Genomic DNA, 21,017 nt, shown 5'->3' on the forward strand with positions numbered 1-21,017 from the left:
TTGGTCTTCCTATGACTCATGGGTATAACACCAAGACAGTGATGGTCATAAAGTCAGCAAGGTCACTGCTTAGTCCTCTTGCTATTTAATTATTTGCTTTTTAGTTGCTTATTTATCCTGAGGAGTCCTTTTGTTGAACACTGCATTCAAGATAATATCAACATTCCCAGTGGTATAAAAGATAAGACATATTTGCTCTTCTTTAAATGTTTTACAATCCAATCCCCCCCCCCCAGTTCCTTACATGTGTATTTAATTTTTTTTTTCAGGAGTAACATTCAGTACTAAAGCCATGAAATAGTAACTATTTGGCATTTTTCATCGAAGTGCAAGAAATAAAATAAATTATGTCTTTATTGCTAACAGATAGTAACAAGCAGAGTCATTTTTTTTCCTGTAAATATATGACCCACCATTTCTTTTGTTTGAAGTCCACTATTTCTGTCACACTGAAAAATATCATGGCAAATAATCATATCACGAAGATGTGTTTAATATTCTAGAATCTGAGGAATCAGATCTTTCATCATAGTCATCTTCCGTATAAATGGGTTGCTTTGCCACAATTGGGCATCCATCCTCTTGAAGTGAGATTCTAGGATCCTCTGATGGGCGCGTGGGAAGGACAGGAGAACTTCGGAAGACTGTGGCGGAATTAGCAGAGAAGGGGCTGACGTATTGAGACCTCAGCTGATACTGCTGCTGAAGGGTCATGGTGTTCCACAATGTAACATCGTTGGGTAGGAATGGACTGGACTGGTTTCTTGCCAAAGTATTCCTCAACATCAATGGATACCGAGGAGGTTGTGGGAAGGGATGCTGTAACGGAACAGCCAATGGATTCGGTACAACATTACTAGTATCTGTGGAAAACCTCAGCGTGTCTGGGACTCGGAAAGCAGACCCGACTGACCATTTTGAAGATGAAATGGGATAGGAGCTCAGAGTGTGTTCAAAGAGATGCCCATTTGAAGGCAAAATCAGGCCTTCTGATTCTGCAGATGTTCTGTCTCCTCCCGCTAGGGAAGATCTGCTTGACAGGAGGACCTCAACAGCACTCACCAGGTCTCCCCCGCAGCCTTTCAAGATTAATTCAAGCACGGTTGGCTTTTGGTTAGGGAATATTTTCTTTAACACTTCAAGGGGTGGCCGGTTGGCTTTTAAGCCAAATGGTAGAGAAACTGTCCCTGATGGGCCTTCAATCAAGAAATGGCTCTGTTCCGGTTGATACTTAGGGCTCTCTGGTCTGCTGTCAGCACTCCCGCTGTTTTTCTGGACTGCGTAACCACCCTCGTCAACGGAAACTATTTCAGGGCTCTCGGGAGTGAAGCTGCTCTTGGTCTTGGACACCTCTGGGGAACTCCTTTGGTCTGTATCTTTGTCGCTGTAGGCCTCAGTACTGTCTCCTCCACTGACGTCACCCAGTCGCTCTTCTGCCAAGTCTATAAAACAGAGGGCAGCCTTGTTATTCCATTGAGAACAAAGACATAGTCATTTCTGGGTACATTTTTAAAGTATTACAAGCACCCAATCCTTGAGATTATAAATTATAAATGGGCCAATATTCTGTTATAGATTATAAATGGGCCAATATTCTGTTATAAATCAATGCCTTTTTAATACTTGTAATCTAGAATGAGTCTTCGGAGAGGGGCGGCATACAAATCTAAATAATAATAATAATAATAATAACAACAATAACAATAATAATAATAATAATAATTTGTTATAGATTACAAGTATTACAAAGGAGTTGATTTATAACAGAATATTGGCCCATTTAATCCATTTATAATTATTTCAGCCCTTTTATTTATTTTCTAGATACGCTTTGCTTGTGCCACAGACCATAGTCACAAATTGGAAATGAAAATAAGGGAAGCATGTAGATCACTTACTTGTTACACCACTACAATATTGTATGTTCATATAATTATATAACTAAGAATAATCCAAGTGTATCATTGAAGATTTTAGTTCATTTATTAAAAAACACCGAGTTAGACTAGACTCTGTGATTCATTAACACCAAATGGTTTTCAAAAGAATTATAGTTTTTCTTTTAGTCAAAGTCAACTGAGAAAAAAAAGTATTATTTATTTGTGGGTCCATTGCATTGCTATGATAAAATATTCTATCATCCATCACTAAATTCTAAAGAGAATCTTAAAACTTTGGTTACTGTTGTCAAAACGTAGGTCAAAGGCCACCTTGAAGCATCCTGTCTGGAAAACATGTATGCTGCCACCTTTATTAATTTCCAAAATAATTGTTCTACATTTCTAAAACCTCATCATGGTTCACCAAAGGGGAAGGAAGAAGAAAAAGACACTAAAATAAGATTTTCCCTTCCAGAATACTTGTCTGATGAAGAACACTTAAATATTCAAAAGTGTATATATTATTTAATAAGCCCCAAATTGGTATTAGTAAAGGTTAGAGTTCTGTCAAGACTGTAAGGAAATTGCCTTTACATATATCTGCTAGGATTAATTTTGAAATAGTGGGTTTTTAAAAAAAAAAAATCTCCCTGACTACTTTGCAATTTCCTTTATCCTCACTTACATGACTGGGTGGCAGCTAGCAAATAATAAGGGGCGTATATAAGTGCACTGATGTGCCTATCGTCCCCTGTCCAATCGTCTTTCCTTATCTCATATGTCATATATAGTCTCTCCTTATCTATATATATCTATATCAATATCAATATATCTATATCTATATCTATATCTATATCTATATCTATCTATCTATCTATCTATCTATCTATATCTATATATATATATATATATATATATATATATATATATATATATATATATATATGATATAAGAGATAAGGAGAGAATATATATTATATATATATATATATATATATATATATATATATATATATAAAAAATATATATATTCTCTCCTTATCTCTTATATCATATATACTCTCTCCCTCCCATCTACTTCTCTTCTTTTTACTTTCTATCGTCATATACTGTATATTACTTAATGTCTATTCTCTTCCATATGTATTGTATATTGGACAAAGAATAAATAAATAAATAAAATAAAATAAAAAATAATAAAATGTAAGATATTATAAAATAAAACATAAACTATAATAAAAATATAATAAAAATATAATAAAATATAATAATAAAATAAAATATAAAACAAAACAAAACAAAATAAAATCACAAAGCAAAACAAAAATCCTCCAGGTAAATTAACATTACATACTAATCCTTAACTTTGCCTTTATTTGATTTCTCTGCGAAGTTCACCAAGCCACACCTCTTTGTGAGAAAACCACAGACACCATGAATGGGTTCTGTTGAATGAAATGTCCTGTAGCACGTTTTCCGAGACACTCCTACATTTTAGCCTATAGTCTTGGACTTGCTAAAATAAAGTAAGCAAGAAAATAGTGCAAAAAAAGTATGAGCTACCTGAAATACATTTGTTTTTACACACTAGCAGCGAAGGGCAACCAACATTTTTGCTACCACACTGTGGGCGTGGCTTAGGCAGGACGCCCTGCATTTTCTCTCAACGTCTTTCAGTGCAAATTGGGTGCTCTGGGGTGGAGCTCCGTTTTCGCTACCCCACTGCACACACACACACACACCGTCCAGGCAGTAGCCCACCCCTGCACACTAGTCTGGGGTAGGCAGCCCTTTTTTGATCTGAATCATGTGGTTTGCTGAGGCTCCACTCACCTGTGGCAGGCACAAAAACTATTAGAACCCAGAAACTAACAAGCAAGGTATACAGGACACATATCTATTACATGAATAAGTATAGATTTTACACTTTATATCATAATCTTAACTACATGTAAATTCTAAAAATGTTAATATATCCATTCCCCTTTCCCTCACCTATAGGCAACTTATTCCAAATATTCTAAAGAGTGCTTCCAAGTAGGTTGCCATTTAAAATATAATTTTATGTAAAAGTAATCTGGAGATTCAATATATCTATCATGATTACAAATACAGTGATACCTCGTCTTACAAACGCCTCGTCATAAAAACTTTTTGAGATACAAACCCGGGGTTTAAGATTTTTTTGCCTCTTCTTACAAACTATTTTCACCTTACAAACCCACCGCTGCCACTGGGATGCCCCGCCTCCAGACTTCTGTTGCCAGCGAAACACCTGTTTTTGCACTGCTGGGATTCCCCTGAGGCTCCCCTCCATGGGAAACCCCACCTCTGGACTTCTGTGTTTTTGCGATGCTGCGATTTCACTGATGCTCCCTTCGCTGGGAAACCCCACCTCTGGACTTTCGTTGCCAGTGAAGTGCCGTTTTTGTGCTGCTGGGATTCCCCTGCAGCATCGCAAAAACACAGAAGTCTGGATGTGGGGTTTCCCATGGAGGGGAGCCTCAGGGGAATCCCAGCAGCGCAAAAACAGGCGCTTCGGCTGACAAAAGGGGTGAATTTGGGGCTTGCACACATTAATTGCTTTTCCATTGATTCCTATGAGAAACATTGTTTCACCTTACAAACTTTTCACCTTAAGAACCTCGTCCCGGAACCAATTAAGTTTGTAAGACAAGATATCACTGTAGATAACTGTTTCATTCATTTATTTAAAGAAAGTGGGAGGAAAAAGATAAGTAGAGGAGGTTGTAACCAAAATAGTTTTTGAAAAGAAAATAAGCATTCTTGTTCATTAGCACATTTGTAAACAAGACAAAATAAATATTTCATCTGAATCTGCCAATTTTTTACAGTAGAGTGTATAAATGTTCACGTTGCGCTAGATAGAACCAAACCCAAATGGAATTCAAGAAGAAATATTTTATTACAGCTTTAAAATGCCAAATCTTTTAGGTGGAAATTTTGTGTGTCAAGATTCAAATAACATTGCTTTGAAAATATTCACATTTGTGCATTATTTTGCTTTCTGAACAACAGAATTCAACAACAATTCCAGATCTATTTATCAAATTGCATCCTATATTGTTAAGCCTATGTTGCAATTGTGAGGCACCCTAAGTATTGATCCAAATCTCAGATATTATCTCTTTTTTCCTCCTTTAAGAATCCATCTCACCTGCTAGATCCACACATGCCTTTAATTCACATGTGTAACTGCTTTAATGTTACATTGCTAAAACCAAACAAGTGGATCATATCTAGTGTCTTGAAATCCCCAGAAGTAGCCTGAAGCTAAGTCCATGTCCCTAGCAGTCTCCCACAGAGAACCAGATCATCCCTTTTCATTCAAACAGGCTACCCGAATCGATGTACTGTATACAATAAGTCATTCCAACATGAGCATTTGAATAAAGCTAAATATTTATATCTATTTAAATTAACAAGGACTTTATTTGCTGTTTTAGATAACTTGGCTCAACAATTATTTTCCTTCTGAGAATGATCACTTATGTGGAATGGATACACAGGTGGTGTAAACCAGGACATCCAGCCTGAGCAACTTTAACACCTGTGGACTTTAAAGAATTCTATGGAGTCTATGAATTCCACAGCCAGCCAAATCCACAGGTTTTAAAATTTTTCCAAGCTTGGACAACCCTGATATAAACATATACCGGTATGTTGTTTGTTTGATTTTGTCTTTATGTGTCATGTGAAGCCAGCCATTATAATTTATAAGTCTACGGAGAGGGGCGGCATACAAATCTAAATAATAATAATAATAATAATAATAATAATAATAATAATAATCCATGCTGCATTGGTTGCCGATCGGTTTCCGGTCACAATTCAAAGTGTTGGTTATGACCTATAAAATCCTTCATGGCATCAGATCAGAATATCTCCGAGACCGTCTTCTGCCGCACGAATCCCAGCGACCAGTTAGGTCCCACAGAGTTGGCCTTCTCCGGGTCCCGCCGACTAAACAATGTTGTTTGGCGGGACCCAGGGGAAGAGCCTTCTCTGTGGCGGCCCCGACCCTTTGGAACCAACTCCCCCCAGATATCAGAGTTGCCCCCATCTTCCTTGCCTTTCGTAAGCTCCTTAAAACCCACCTCTGTCGTTAGGCATGGGGGAATTGAGATATTCCCTTCCCCCTAGGCTTATAAAATTTATGCATGGTATGTCTGTATGTATGATTGGTTCCTTAAATTGGGGTTTTTAAAATTACTTTTAATATTAGATTTGTTTATATTGTCTTTTTACTGTTGTTAGCCGCCCCGAGTCTGCGGAGAGGGGCGGCATACAAATCTAATAAATAAATAAATAAATAATAAATTCTGTAAATCCAGCCTATTGTAGTTTATTCAACAAGCCACACTTAGGCCTGCCGTGGTTTAGCATGGTTTCTCAACCAACTCAGAAATTCTTGCAAAACACATGAAAGAACTTGGAAAAGCTGGGTCTCCAGTTGGAGCCTGGGCAAAAGGACCATCCATCACCCAGCAGCACCAGCAATAGCAGCCTAGCCCCCTGGTGCATGAAGGGATCTTTGACAGATGTCCTCCTCCCTTCTTCTAAGCTGTTAAGCAGAAAAGTGCTGACTAGCTGGTAGGGAAGAATTTCTCATCAATGAGCTTTGATTGTGTTTGGTAAAGAAAATGCCTGTTGCCTGGTAACATTTTACTTGAGCCTGACCTACTCCAAAAGTTATTGCTACCTGATTCGATTTACACCGTCCTCTGGTGACCACTGTAATCTTTTAAACTGGGAGGGCCATACATCAGTGGGGCAAAATTTGTGTCCTTCCCCCCCCCCTTAGATTTATAGGCTTTGAAGAAGAGTCAGACAAGGCAACCTGTTTCCTCCAGCGATGGAGAAATCAATGCAGCCCTCAAACCTCTCTCAACCAGGAATGTTGCCCACACACAACATGTTAAGACCACAACCTCACACGATGTTTAGGTATCCACTAAGGGAAACCATGGGAACCATCTAATGAGTTAAGCAACACAGCACGAGAGACAATCTTGCAAAGAAAACACCGTAAGTTGAGGATGAGTACAGACAGAGATAACTTGGCAGGAAACTGAAAAAAAATACGTCATAAATATGTAGCTATCAAAGCTTTGAGCATTTAAATCTCATTGATTTCAACATGTGCTTACATTTCTCCCAGGGCAACAGGCTGGCCTCCAGCTGGCTATCAGCTACTAGAAACAATCCTCCTTGGCTCTCAAATGTTGATTGGACCAAGGGCTGTTTTTATTATATGGATGCCTATTTTATACTAATTTATTACGTTTTAAATTGCTGTTATAATTGGGGGGAGAGTCTTTATCAATTGTAAAACTGTCTGTCTTTATCAATTGTATACGGCTGTTCTTATGCCCTTTGCTAAAAGGGCATTATAAATAAATGTCATATTACTACTACTACTACTACTACTAATGTTATTGTTATTGTTGTTGTTGTTGTTGTTATTATTATTATTATTATTATTATTATTATTATTATTATCCTGCATGATTAGACTGGTAATTGACTTCCTTGGAATCAAAAAAGGAGAACTCTTAACTATTCCTAAGATTAGGGAATGAATTTTCACCACTGCAATTGTAATAAGGAGCATGCATAAGCACACAACATGCCTACCATCCCCGTCCTAATGTCTCCTTTATTCATATTCATTTTATGTAATAATAACCATGTATCCCTAGAGTATAAACTGCTAGATACAGATCTAACAGTATTAGATCTGTTATCTAATACATGCTTGACAAATTAAATAAATAAATTTAAAAAGTAAAAATGTTCCATGGAACTAAATATCATGGGACAGCTAGTAAAGCTTTGATCGAAGCAAATATGTTATGTCATCTCACTAATTACTTTCTACTAATTCTAATTCTCTAGGGCAGCGGTCCCCAAACTACGGCCCGCGGGTCGCATGCGGTCCGCTGAGGCCATTTATCCGGCCCGTGGGTGAGTGACAGGAGCACATCTAATTTTCCATGAATAAAATGTGGTATTTTGTTAGTAACTAATATCAATCATCAAAAAAGTTGCAAAAGTTTTTTTCAAATTTTGTCATCCAGTTACATTCATTTTCTTTTAATTAAATTCCCTCCTCAAAAAAGTACAACACCAATTATATTTCTAACTTATTAGCCATTATGCCAAAGTGCTTCCTTCTTTCTTTATACATTTTTCTATAAGCCAAGAAAACCTTGTATAGCCAATCAGATGTTAACAAAAGAAAATTAAAAACAAAACATAAACATATATGAATTTCAGACTCCCCCCCTCTAAATAGTACGTTCCCATTTTGTTTTTTTACTTTAAAATAAGGTATGTGCAGTGTGCATAGGGATTTGTTCATAGATTTTTTTAATAGTCCGGCCCTCCAAGAGTCCGAGGGACAGTGAACTGGCCCCCTGTGTAAAAGGTTTGGGGACTCCTACTCTAGGGATTCTGCTCTTAAAGATTCTCTGTTCTTAAGGCTTGTGTCAGGGAATCTTCACCCATTCAATAAAATCAATGGAATAAAAATAACTCACCCAAATGCTAAGGGAATTACGTTACATACTTTTCTTTTTGAGTAAGTTTTGGTTTGAACTGAAGTATTTTGTGTAATCCATTTTGTGTACTACGGTCATCATGGACAGTGATAAGGTTTCAACTGTTTTGATATGGCCACTGATATCTATCAAACAAGAGCAGAAATAAACTAGGTTTTTAAATTGTCAATTTGGTCCAAATGATTTTCTTCCCATTTAGGTCTACTGGGAAAGGCAGAGACCTATTTTAAGAGAAATGCAGCTAAGAATCACAGTATTATATAATATATATATTACAGTATTATATAACAATATATCACCACCTGGAAAGTTTCCTAATATATTATTTCCCTTGATTTTAGCTAGGGAAAACCAGAAGAGAAATGCTAGCTACATTTTTTTTTCTGGAAAAGGATGTCACTTCTAAGACTACAAAACTACTTCCTTCTTAACTTCCAGCAGTAGGACAGGATCTTCTTCACTGCCTAAGTTACAGCATCTCCCTTAATGATGAGGAAAATCACTACACACTCATAACTGCCCAAACACTGTTTGCCATTAATTAAAATTAATTAAAATTCCTCTTTCCATTAAATTCATTAAAAAACATCCCTCAGCAAATGCAAACAGAAATATAAACAAAAACCAGATTTCCTCACCCATAAAGTAAAAATAACAAGAATGGCAAATATTAAAAACCTTAATGAAGGGTTTGGAGCTAAGAACGGAAAACCATTTCCAGTAGGAAAAGATGGCATTTTATAAGATGCTTCAATATGAAGCTGAAGATGACCAGAATGCTATACACAATATTGCCCAAAAAAGCAAGGACATGTTTTATGGGGAAAAATTGACATCCAGAAGAGTCTGGCAAGGACCAAGTCTTGCTCATTTGTGTGCAAACAGATATTGTGCAATTGTCAAATCCAAGTTCTTCCATTTTAATGAAAAAAACAACAACCACCAAAGTCTATTGAAGTAAATATGCACCTTCAAATTATGGACATTTACAACAGAATTTAAACTCTCCAAAATGTGCAGCGGGCTTGTTTGCTTGCTCAGGATGAAGCCTAATCAAAATAAAGGAAACTGCAGCAGTTCTGTGCAGGTGGATTCAGTCTATTGAATCCTATGAGACTGTTCCCAGGTAGGGCCCACAGAACTGCAGTCCCTTCTCACTCCTCTGCCTATTGTTATGCTCAGAATGGAGTCTGAGCTTACCATACACTTTTTATAAAAGATTAATTGGAGACTTCAAACCAGGGGTAGCAAGTATGGCAACTTTACAGCCTCTGGACTAACTTCCAGGAGTCTGGCTCAGGAATCTGGAGATTGAAGTCCTCAGGTTATAAAGGGGCCATAGTCGCTGGAGCAAGAGAGGGGGAGAGAGGAAGGAAGGAAGGAAGGAAGGAAGGAAGGAAAGAAAGAAAGAAAGAAAGAAAGAAAGAAAGAAAGAAAGAAAGAAAGAAAGAGAATTCCCTCAATATGTCACCTCTGAACATCATTTTTATATCTTTTCCCCAAAAGTCAAATTTTCTGCAATCAGAATGCCACACTGGCTAATTTGAAGGCCTCCCTAAATCCGTATTTACTGAGAAGATGGAGAAGGGAGAAAACCCGAAGGCATAAATGAAACAACCAGATGTGGACGCAGATTCTGAGTTAACAATTTGACTCCTCCTATGCGCCAGTATTTTATTTCAAATTTTGCACAGACGTTCCAGTTGAAAGACAGCCGTTTTGCCTGGATTCGATCATTTGTGAAAGGGCGGGAGTGGAAATTACAATTGTTGGGATCTGTTCAGAGTTGGAGAGAAAAGAAACCTGGCGGGAATCATTCCCCAGAGTCTATATATGGTGACTATTTAGGGTTAAGGTGCAGTTTGCTTGGCTTATCTGACTAAGCGGACAGAGGGGCGCGGCAGACCAATCCATAGCCCTGGGACTGAATGTCAGACTGGACAGGACCGGAAAGCGACAAAAGGAGGCGTTGGGTCCAAATCTTCCTAATCCAAACAATTAGTTTTCGCAGAAGCCCAACATCGAACCCGACCGACTCGGAACAAATATTCCGAGGCAATATAGAATTTGCACACACACACACACAAATTACGGGGAACATCGTCTTTTGGGATTTGATTTTCATGAATAAAAACGACCGACCCGCAGCTCAATTTTTGGAATAGGGGCAGCAACATTCCCGGGACAGGTTCGGGCGCGGGGGGAGCTCCTGCTTCGCGTTTCTCCTCTCGGCAGGAGGAGGAGGCGCTGGGAATTTTTTTTTTGTCACAGACCGCCTAAATGTGCTAATTTAGCACATTCCCTCGCTCCTTTAGAGTACCATCTGAAGAAATGCGTTTCCGCGTTTTGTCCCCTACGAGAGAGAAAAGGAGAGCGAGGAGAGAGCGAGAGAGAACGAAGGAGGGAGGGAGGGAGGGAGAGAAAGAGAAAGGAAGGAAGGAAGGGAGGAAGGAAGGAAGGAAGGGAGGAAGGAAGGAAGGAAGGAAGGAAATGAAAGACGGGGAGAGGGGACAGAGAGAAAGAGAAAGTCTATCTACTTTTATTCTTCTTTCCCTACCTTAATCGTTCTACAAAATTAACTACAGTAACGGCTTGCAGGGAGATTTGAGGCGGAGAAAAGGTTTCGGCATGGTGCGAGGGGGAAGCGGCGTGCGGCTCGGGGTCACAAGTTTTAATCGTTTTAATCCGCAGCCCTCCAAAACGCACGCGCCAGTAAGTAAAGAGTAAACATCTTTGCGCACGATGTTTAACCTGGTCAGTTAATTAATCTATTCGTTGAACTCAATAAACTCACCAAAAGTGTTCCGCCCAGCTCTGAACAAATGTAGCATGTTGTGTAAAATGTAACAATTCGGTTGGCAAGTCACCTAGGCCAGAGCGCGGCGTAGATCCACCTGTAGAAAATCGGAACGGGTCGCCAGCGACTCGGCGGCGAGCCTGTAGCTCTATGTGGATTTACACCTAAGTAGAACCTCTAACTTGGTTCACTCATGACTGAGCCCTGCTTTCCTTAACTGTGGTTTAACCGCGTCCCGGAATCGAGAATGTTTATTCATGTAATGGCCAATAAATTAAGAGCAGTTCGCTATTTTGCAGGTCAGTGTGTTGTGAAAACACGGCCGATTCAAAGACAGGCGTGAATGTAGCCACCAACGGCTTACCTTGTCCTTGCGTAGAAAGGACCTCAATCAGAGGACTTTCCTAATCAAACTATTTCCTAAGTCTTCACTACTATTAATCTTCTCATCATTCCCATCACCCATCTCCTACCACAAACGATTGTATGACTGTAACTTTGTTGCTTGTATCCTTACAATTTATATTGACTGGTTCCTAATATGATTGGGTTGCTTATATGTACCCAGACTATCAATAATAATAATAATAATAATAATAATAATAATAATAATAATAATATATTAGATTTGTATGCCGCCCCTTTCCGAGGACTCGGGGCTTAAGTGTTGTGTACCTTATTATTCTTGACGAATTTATCTTTAAGAACATAGAAACTTAGAAGATTGACGGCAGAAAAAGACCTCATGGACAGGTCCATCTAGTCTGCCTTTGTACTATTTCCTGTATTTTATCTTAGGGTGGATATATGTTTATCCCAGGCATATTTAAATTCAGTTACCAACCACCTCTGCTGGAAGTTTGTTCCAAGCATCTACTACTCTTTCAGTAAAATAATATCTTTTATGTACACTGAGAGCATATGTGCCATGACAAATTCCTTGTGTGTCCAATGACACTTGGCCAATTTAAAAAACGCTCTTCTCTTCTCTTCTTTGGGGAGGCTGCTGGCCAAAGGGGTGCCTCAGCTCCGAGTTTACACCAGAAGCCAACAAACACCTTGAGGAAGGTCGCTTACACTCGGCAAACGCGTGACACCAGTCCCGTCCCATCACGGCCTCTTTCAGCTGCGACTCCAAATTCAGCATTCCCAGCCTGGCTTTGTCTGAGGAACCTGGGAACGGAATCTTTGCCTCCACTCAAGTTCCAGCTTCTATTCAACGGTGGCCTCCAGGCAAAGGAAGGAGGTTGAGCTCCGTGCCTGGCTACTTCTATGGCTTGGGAGTCGGTCGGTCGGGTTGCTTGGGGGCCTCGCCAAACAAAAAACAGGGCAGGACTCGGTTGCACCGGCGGCTCAGACGCAGCCTTTGCGCGGTCTCGCTTTGCAGACCGGCACCTGGGGGTTAGCACCGAGTGAACCCACCGTCGTTTATCCATTACTTGGTTAATAGGATCGGACTTTGGGTAAATCCAGCCGGGGTCTCTTCTCCATCGCTGGGTTGTCTTTGGAGAGCGCAGACGAAAATCTCTGGAAAGAACCCTGCGTCTTTGACAGGTGCCCAAAATAATGGAAGTGGGATTTGGAAAAAGCAGCCCGCCTTCTGATAGCAGTCTTGACCTACTGCTTTCTTGAAAAATCAACCATAGTACGATTTAAATTTTGGGGTTTGGGAGGGGTTTTTCCTTCCTCCGCAGTCAGTAGACCTAGCAGTGGCCTTGCGGAACGAATTGGTTGGGCGCTTTTACAGCCCACCCTCTCCCTGTTACTTTTACTCCCAACAAACAAACAAACGCCTTACAAAAGCGTGATTCCCATCTGGACTAAGGGTGGGTTTCCTAAGTCAGCAAAAGAAGTTGATGTGGAGTCAGAAAAAAAAACCCTCCAGGTGGACACTGAGAGTTTGGGGTGGTAGCACTAAATGAAGTGTGTGTCCTTCTTGTAGACCCGGTAGGGCCTATTCCAGTGGTTCCCAACCTTTTTTTTTTGCCCATGCCCCACCTAAGCATCTCTAAAATCCTCATGCCCCCCCCCCATGACAAATAAGTCTTACTATTTAAAAAGTGAACTCCTACTCATGTGGAGGAAACTTTAAAAGACCATTAAGTTGGTTTAAACAAGGTTCCAACTGCCCCCATTAAAAATCAAATTACTCCCCTGAACTAGGATCCCATTCTAAGGCTGCCTGGTGTTTTCCTACTGCTGGAAAAACTTTGGGGATCTAACACTTTCTCATTGCCATTATTTTATTTTATTTTATTATTTTAATTTAATTTAATTTATAGGCCGCCCTTCTCGTAGTGGACTCAGGGCAGCACACAACAATAAAAATAACAATACAATACAGTAGTAGAATACAATTTTAAAACTACAATATTACAACATTCATAGATCATTCTACTGGCCTGAGCTCAAAAGCCCTTTTATCTAGAGAAAAGGATGGTTTCAATGCTCACTATTGATTTCTCTATTATCTCTTGTTCTTTTACCTTTTTTCAAACTGTAGTCCTTGTTTACATTGATAAGAGTCTGAGCTCAATTTCATTTTTCTTTATTTAAATGCACGAAGCGAGGGATTAAACAGTAAATGCAATAATTAATTCAGACGTGTAATAATAAGAGGCTACCCTCATGATTGCAATAATTCATTACAGCCTTATTCTGCTTTTTCCTTTCATCTATTTCTTTTGTCTTTTCTTGCCTACACCATATAAACCAGCTCCACAGTGTCTACTCAAAAGACCCATTGACATTAACAAACATCACTCCCAGGAAAGCATGAGAATAAAGTTGCAACTTAGATTCTTGCATTGCACTGTATATGCCTCCTATGCTTTCCTGAAAACATGGGTGAGGCAGGATCCACATTAGAAAGACAGCAGGAAAAAGGACTAGAATTGCTTTGCAATTAAAAGTGAGCATAAGGATGACTTCATTGGAAAATTCATTGTGGTTCCTATATTCTTATAACACTCTAGTCAGCAAAAAGAAGATCTTTATTTTCATGATGATGATGATGATGATGATTATTATTATTATTATTATTATTATTATTATTATTATTGAGATAAATAAGAAGAAATTAGATGAAATTTCTACTGTAGAAAACCTCTGGTGTTGTACTCAAGTAATGATGGTGCATTTAATAAATAAGCAAATTCCTGTTTACATAAATCAAGGCTTACTTGTATATGGTACCAGCAGGAGCTGTTAAGGTAGGAAACAAGTTTACTAATCCATTGCGGGACCAAATGTAAAATCCTTGGAATTTTAAAATCTACCAGCAGACTTTCTCACAGGATGTAGTAGGACTTGGCACATGTCCGTTTCTTTTACACTTTAACTTCTATGGATCTTTTTAAAAATTGTCCGGGCTGATTTTCTGTTTCCACCACGTTTCTGCAATGGGAGAAGAAATCTTCTATCGTTTTTTAAAAGATTTTAATAAACGCTATCTGTGAAATGGTTCCATTCTGATTTTTCCAGATATGATGCAGCTAAATGGGACTGATTATTATTGTCTGATAGTTTTAAGGGAACTTTCAAGTTTGAGATTGATAAAAGAGGAAATGCAGTCATGAATATTGTTCTCAGGCAGATTTTCAAAGCATACTTTGCTTCAGAGTAAAGTTTTCTTTTAAACCTCTCAAAAGGCCTCCATTCTATGCTTCCTTTCACAGGTGACCTCAAAGATGACTCCAGTAAAAACAAAAACGAAAAACAGATATGGGGAAAACTTGGCGTCTTCCTAATAATCTTTTTAAAGATGGTTTCCATAGCTATTTAGGAAAAGGGTTCCAGAAAGAGAAGTCAGGAACCACTCTTGGTGTTTAATACAAAGTGGGGTGTTGCAAAGCCTTTTAAAAACAATTGCTACCAACCTGCCTTCCATTGAGGACCCATATACTGCATGAATTAAAAAGAGGGCTATGAAAATATCTACAGAGCCCTCACATCCTGGACATCAATTGTTTCAACCGCTACCATCAAAACAATGCTGTAGGTCTCTGCACACCAGAACAACTAGACACAAGGACAGTTTTTCCCAAATGCCATCACTCTTCTTAACAAGTAATCCCCACAAAATTGCCAAATTATTTGTTAAGATTGTATTATTATTATTATTATTATTATTATTATTATTATTATTATTGTTATAACTATTGTTATAACTATTATTATTACTATTATTACTATTATTATTACTATTATTATTACTATTATTACTATTATTGTCAGTTCAACACAGCAAACGAGATCACTATGCTGGATTTCGTGTTATTATTATTATTATTATTATTATTATCATCATCATCATCATCATCATCATCATCCTCTTCATCCTTCCTATCTCTTCTCTTTCCACTTATGGCTATAACCATGTTGCTCGTATCTTCCTAGTATGATCTGATTGCTTATTAGTATCCCATGACTATCACTAAGTGTTGTATCTTATGATTCCTGATGAATATATTTTATTATTTCTTTATGTACATTGAGAGCATATGCACCAAAGACAAATTCCTTGTGTGTCCAATCACACTTGGCTAATAAAGAATTCTATTCTATTAAGAAGGGCTTATGGCCTGTCTTGGCAAAGCCACACTCCTATTTCCGAATCCTTCAACCTTTGACAGTGGAAAGTACTGTACTTCAGAAGGTTGAATGTCATCCCAAAGTCTGAGGGAAGTGAAAATAAAATAGAATATCTCTACATTGGTCGTTGACCAGAATAATAAACAGCTTTATAGTAGGATTTACTGGACAGTGCTCAAGTGGAACTACATACGGTACCTTTAAAAAATTAAACCCTGAATTACTTTCCTTAATTTAAAAGAGGTTGCTGGTTGAGAGAAGCAAAGTGACGCAAAGAACATCCTGAAGAAGTCTGGATGACAGTGATCCAACAAACTAAGGGCTCCTGAGATAGCAATGCTGTTTTTCCCCCCTCCATGCCCACTAGAAACACCAAGGCTCAGTTCACACATTACACCAAGCCCCAAATTGTTTTAGTGTACCTTGTGGACCACCACAATAATTCCACTGCTTGAACGATTAAGCTAAGCCACAAGCTATCTTAAATTGGTTGGTGTCACAAGCCAGTCCAAGTCAAAACTAAGCAATCAAAATGAGGGCTTTGCCTGATGTTAGGTGAACCAGGCCAAAACCATCCAGTGTACAAAAAAGGAGCTTTAATTCTTCTTATTCCAACCCCTCAAAATGCTTTTCATCTAGAAACCACCACCACCACCCCCATACACACACACACACGGGCAGGTAAAAAGCTTTTGGGAAGCCAACTCTGAAACCAACTTTTTCCAATTCCATCTTTGCTTCATCACAACCTGCTACAACCACGCATGGATTCTGCTATATTATAAGAGAAGATATACCAAAAGAATATAATTATTTAGTAATATGTTATTAGTTTGTTTAATATAAATGTATTAGAACCTAAATCACTCAAGGGAAGGTTCAGAGGGGGAGAGAGGAAGTAGGTAGAGGTGGGGTGGAGAGAGGAAGGAAGGAAGGAAGGAAGGAAGGAAGGAAGGAAGAGAGCAGGAAGGTGGGAAGGGAAGGAAGGTAGATGGAAGGGATGGAGAGAGGAGGAGGGGAGTGAGAAAGAGAAACATGAACATAGTGTGATAACCTATTAATATGATAGAGGTACCATGGGAAAATAATAGAGATTAGCTAGAATTATGTAACTATGTACACTGCTCAAAAAAAATAAAGGGAACACTTAAACAACACAATATAACTCCAAGTATCAAACGTCTGTGAAATCAAACTGTCCATTTAGGAAGCAACACTGATTGACGATCAATTTCTGTTGTGCGCATTCAACTTTGTACAGCACAAAGTATTCAATGGGAATATTTCATTCATTCAGATCTAGGATGTGTTATTTGAGTGTTCCCTTTATTTTTTGAGCAGTGTATGTTATGGATACGTTTTTAAGGTACAGTATATGCATTGATAAATGTATGAATATGGAGTTTTTTAAAAATAAAAAAGTATTGCATTTTTTAAAAAAAAAACCCTGTAGCAATCGACACCACAGCCTGCTACAACCACGCGCGGATCTGTTCCTTTTCTCTAGTGGAAAACGCCGGCCCCTGAAAGAAACGCCGAAGGGGATTAAAGTCTTCCGAGAGAAAGCCAGCCGAGAAGCTCCGCTGGAGAGGATGCCTTGAGTCTCGGAGACGATCCCGTTGGGGAACAGAGCTAATCGCTGCGGGTGGATGCAGACGTCACCCATTTCTTTCCCCCAGACGTGGGGGGAGAGGACGGGGCCTCGCTTATAAGGGTGCCTCCAAGAGACCCTTTCCGGCCCGAAGAGGAGATGCTCGCTCCCCGCTCAACCTTCCGCCGGCTCTGCGTTGAGTGGGGGGAGCTGGACTCTCCTCAAAGGGACCAAAGTCCGTGTGGGCAGGCTGCTTGGCCTCCGCGAGTGGGAACCCGTCCCGGCCTCGGGCTGCTTTCACCCGCACAGGGAAGCGAAGAGAGCGGAGGAGAAGACTACGGCGCCCGCGGGAGACGAGCCTCGGCGGTGCAGTGGTTAGAAGCTACCTCTGCTGATCACTAACTGCCAGCAGTTTGGCGGATCGAATCTCAGTAGGCCCAAGGTTGACTCAGCTTTCCATCCGTCCAAGATGGGTAAAATGAGGACCCAGATTGTTGGGGGCAATATGCTGATTCTGTAAACCGCTTAGAGGGCTGTAAAGCACTGTGAAGCGGTATATAAGTCTAAATGCTATTGCTATTGCTATGGCTTCCTAAGGCTTCCACACTTCGAAGACTGCGCTCCAAGTTAGTTGGGGAGGCAAAGGAAAACTCCAGCGAGACGAGAGCAAAAAATCGCTTCTGTCCCCGTCCCCTGCCCTCCAAGCTCCAAGTCCTAAAAAAGACCAGGCTGATCCCCACCACCACCTCGCTGTTTGTTCCTGCGCCCCTTCCCCTCGTCTGTTTCCGGACCGGAGAAAGGAGGAGCATCGAGGCAACTATTTTGCCCGAGCTCTAAGTGCTGAGCCCTCCAGGAGTTTCCCGTCTTGCAGGGCAGGTGCTTCACCGTCAATCCCGGCCTGGAACTGATGGATTGCGGGCGCCAAGCCTTTCCTTTCCCCTGCCTCATCGCGGGTTTCCTGGCTTTCTTTCTTTCTTTCTTTCTTTCTTTCTTTCTTTCTTTCTTTCTTTCCCTCTCTCTCTATTTCTCTCTCTCTCCCCCCCTCCCTCCCCCCTCTCTCTCAGTTGTAGGCCATCTAGTCCAATCCCCTACTCAAGCAGGAGTCCCTATACGCTTTCGGACAAACGTCCCTCCAACCCCTTTTGAAAGTCTCAAGTGTCGGAGCGCTCACAACCTCCGCAGGCAAGACGTTGCACCGGTTGATCGCCCTCGCCTTCAGAAACTTCCTCCCGATTTCCAGGTTGAATCTCTCCTTGGTCAGCTTCCATCCGTTACTCGTTATTCCTGGCCCTCCGGTGCTTTCTCTGGCCCTTTCCCTGGGACCTCAGCAGTCGCTCCCACCGTAGGAAAGCGCCCGGCTCTCCACCGCCCCTCCCCGGAATTGGGGGTTGAAAAGACGTCCCGAGTCCTTTTTAGGACACCCCAACCGTCTCCTAGAAGAAAAACTTCCCGGCTCTCCTTTGCTCCGCTCCAGGGATCGAGTCCACCCACAGCAATTCCGCCCGTCTCGTGTCAAGATTGACTCAGCCTTCCAGCCTTCCGAGGTGGGTAAAATGAGGACCCAGGTTGTTGGGGGCAATAGGCCGATTCTGTAAACCGCTTAGTGGATAAAGCGCTATGAAGCGGTACATAAGTCTGATTTCAGAGGTGGGCTGCTAAGGTGGGACGGTGACACGGTGACACGTGCTCGCCCCCCTGGCTCTGAATGCTAGCGGAGTCCAGTGCAACTGCTACTGCACCTGGGCAGGTGGCGAAATCTCTCTCTCTTTCTCTTCCTCTCTCTTCCTTTCTCTTTCTTTTTCTCTCTCTCCTCTCTTTCTCTCTCTTCTTCTCTTTCTCTCTCTCTCCTTCACTCTCCCTCCCTCCCCCTCTGTCTCCCCCTCTTTCTCTTCCTCTTCCTCTCTCTTCCTTTCTCTTTCTTTTTTTCTTTCTCTCTCCTCTCTTTCTCTCCTTCTCTTTCTCTCTTTCTCTCCCCTCTTTCTTTTTCTCTCTTTCCCTCTTTCTCTCTCTTTTCTCTTTCTTTCTCGTTTTCTCTCTTTCCCTCCCTCTTCCTCTTTCTCTCATTCTCTTTTTCTCTTTCCCTCTCTTTCTCTCTTTCTTTTTATTTCCTTCCCTCCCTCCCCCCCCTCTCTCAACACACACACACGCAGGCACGCACACAAACACAGAAGGATTTTTATTTTGGGGGAAAAGAAAGAAAAGCACCCATTCAAGAGAGCCTCGTGCGACCCAGTGCCAAATCCCAACGAGGCTGCCGTCCGTGTGGCTCCAACGTTCCGCAAACCGACCGCAGGGTCAGGGTTCTGTTTCGAGATACAAGGAAGCGAAGCTATCGCTACCTCAGCCCCTACCTGGTTTGGCGAGCGGCGGCGGCGGGAGGACGACGGCGGGCTGCTCGGAAGCCCACCTCAGCGCGGCGGCAGCGGCTGCGGACGCCAACTCCACGGGGGGACGGTGCGAGGCGCCGGCCGGGCCCTCCGAGGCGGCGGGCGATGCTCCGGGGTGGCCGGGCGGCGTAGCCGAGGCGGGCGTCGGAGCGGCTGAGGCGGCTGCGGCTGAGGCGGGCAGGGCGCGGAGCGTGTCGGGCAAGAGGCTCTCGAGGCTCTCGTTGGCCTGCTGCCGGCGCAGCGCCACCTGGGCGGCCATGACGCGCTGCCGCTCGATGATGAGGATGCACTTCTCGCAGGTGCAGTCCTTGAAGCGGCAGTAGCGCTTGTGGCCCTTCAGCCAGGAGAGCACGCCGTGGTTGCGGCACCGCGCGCACTTGGGCGTCCGCTGCAGGGGAGCCCGGGCCGGCTGAGCCACCGGGTGGCCGCCCATGTACAGGTACGGGGAGCCGTAGCCGTTCATGGCCACCGCCTCGAGCCCCTCAGGACCGCCTCAGCCGCGCCGGGGCCATGGCTCGTCGGCCGACGCTTTCCCCACTCTATTGGCGCCGAACCAGGCGCTGAAATCGCCTCAGCTCAAGTGCAAGTTGGGGTTGGCGGCTCCCCTCGCCCGCCCGGGCTGCCCCGCCCCCTCGGAAGAGGCTCCTCCTCCTTCTCACCCTCCTCCGCTTCTGGCTTTCCCTTCGCCAGTGCCCCTTGCCCCGCCTCCTCCCTCACACATACACACGCGCGCACCCCTTTTTCTGGATACAGGTGGACTCGCCCGCCGCGCCGCTTTCCTCCTCGCCGAGGACGGTTCTTCCCATAAAGCTGGAGGGGGGGGGGAGAAAGCGCTTCTTCCAGCGGGGACGGGAGGAGTCTCCAGGCTCCTGCGGGCCTGTAGATGAAAAGCCCCGAAATGTTATAGGGTCGCTGGCGTTTGTCACCTTCTGGATCGGGACGCAAGTTGCAGGAATCAATGGCCTCGGCCAGGAATTGAAGTGGGTACGTCATCTCTGGGTCCCTCTGTCTTTCTCTTTCTCGCTCTTTCACTCTCTCTCTCTCTCTCTTTCTTTCTCTTCACTCTTTCTCTCTTTCTCTCTTTCTCTCCACTCTCTTTCTTTCGCTCTCGTTCTGTTTCTTTTTTCTCTCTCTCTCTTTCTCTCTCTCTTTCCTCTTTCTCTATCTCTTTTCTTTCTCTTCACT

At 41.9% G+C, this 21,017-nt stretch overlaps 1 protein-coding gene across 1 annotated transcript; it reads right to left on the bottom strand.

Moving 5' to 3' along the window:
- Window positions 1–276: 276 nt before the first annotated feature.
- On the bottom strand, window positions 277–20,397 carry DMRT3 (doublesex and mab-3 related transcription factor 3). The gene is made up of 2 exons (XM_070742626.1): window positions 19,797–20,397; window positions 277–1,442 (listed from the first exon to the last, which is right to left on the bottom strand). The coding sequence occupies exons 1-2, from the start codon at window positions 20,293–20,295 to the stop codon at window positions 478–480; spliced, it is 1,464 nt and encodes a 487-aa protein (XP_070598727.1). The 5' UTR covers window positions 20,296–20,397; the 3' UTR covers window positions 277–477.
- Window positions 20,398–21,017: the final 620 nt, after the last annotated feature.

This window comes from Erythrolamprus reginae, chromosome 2 (assembly GCF_031021105.1).
Source record: "Erythrolamprus reginae isolate rEryReg1 chromosome 2, rEryReg1.hap1, whole genome shotgun sequence".
NCBI lineage: Eukaryota > Metazoa > Chordata > Lepidosauria > Squamata > Dipsadidae > Erythrolamprus > Erythrolamprus reginae.

What these genes read in the sequence shown, in the direction of transcription:
- DMRT3 (XM_070742626.1), bottom strand. Translation starts at nt 20,295, where the DNA reads ATGAACGGCTACGGCTCCCCGTACCTGTACATGGGCGGCCACCCGGTG. An exon ending in GCCGCCGCTCGCCAAACCAG is followed by an intron (nt 1,443 to 19,796) that starts GTAGGGGCTGAG and finishes TCTGTTTTATAG; the next exon opens with ACTTGGCAGAAGAGCGACTG.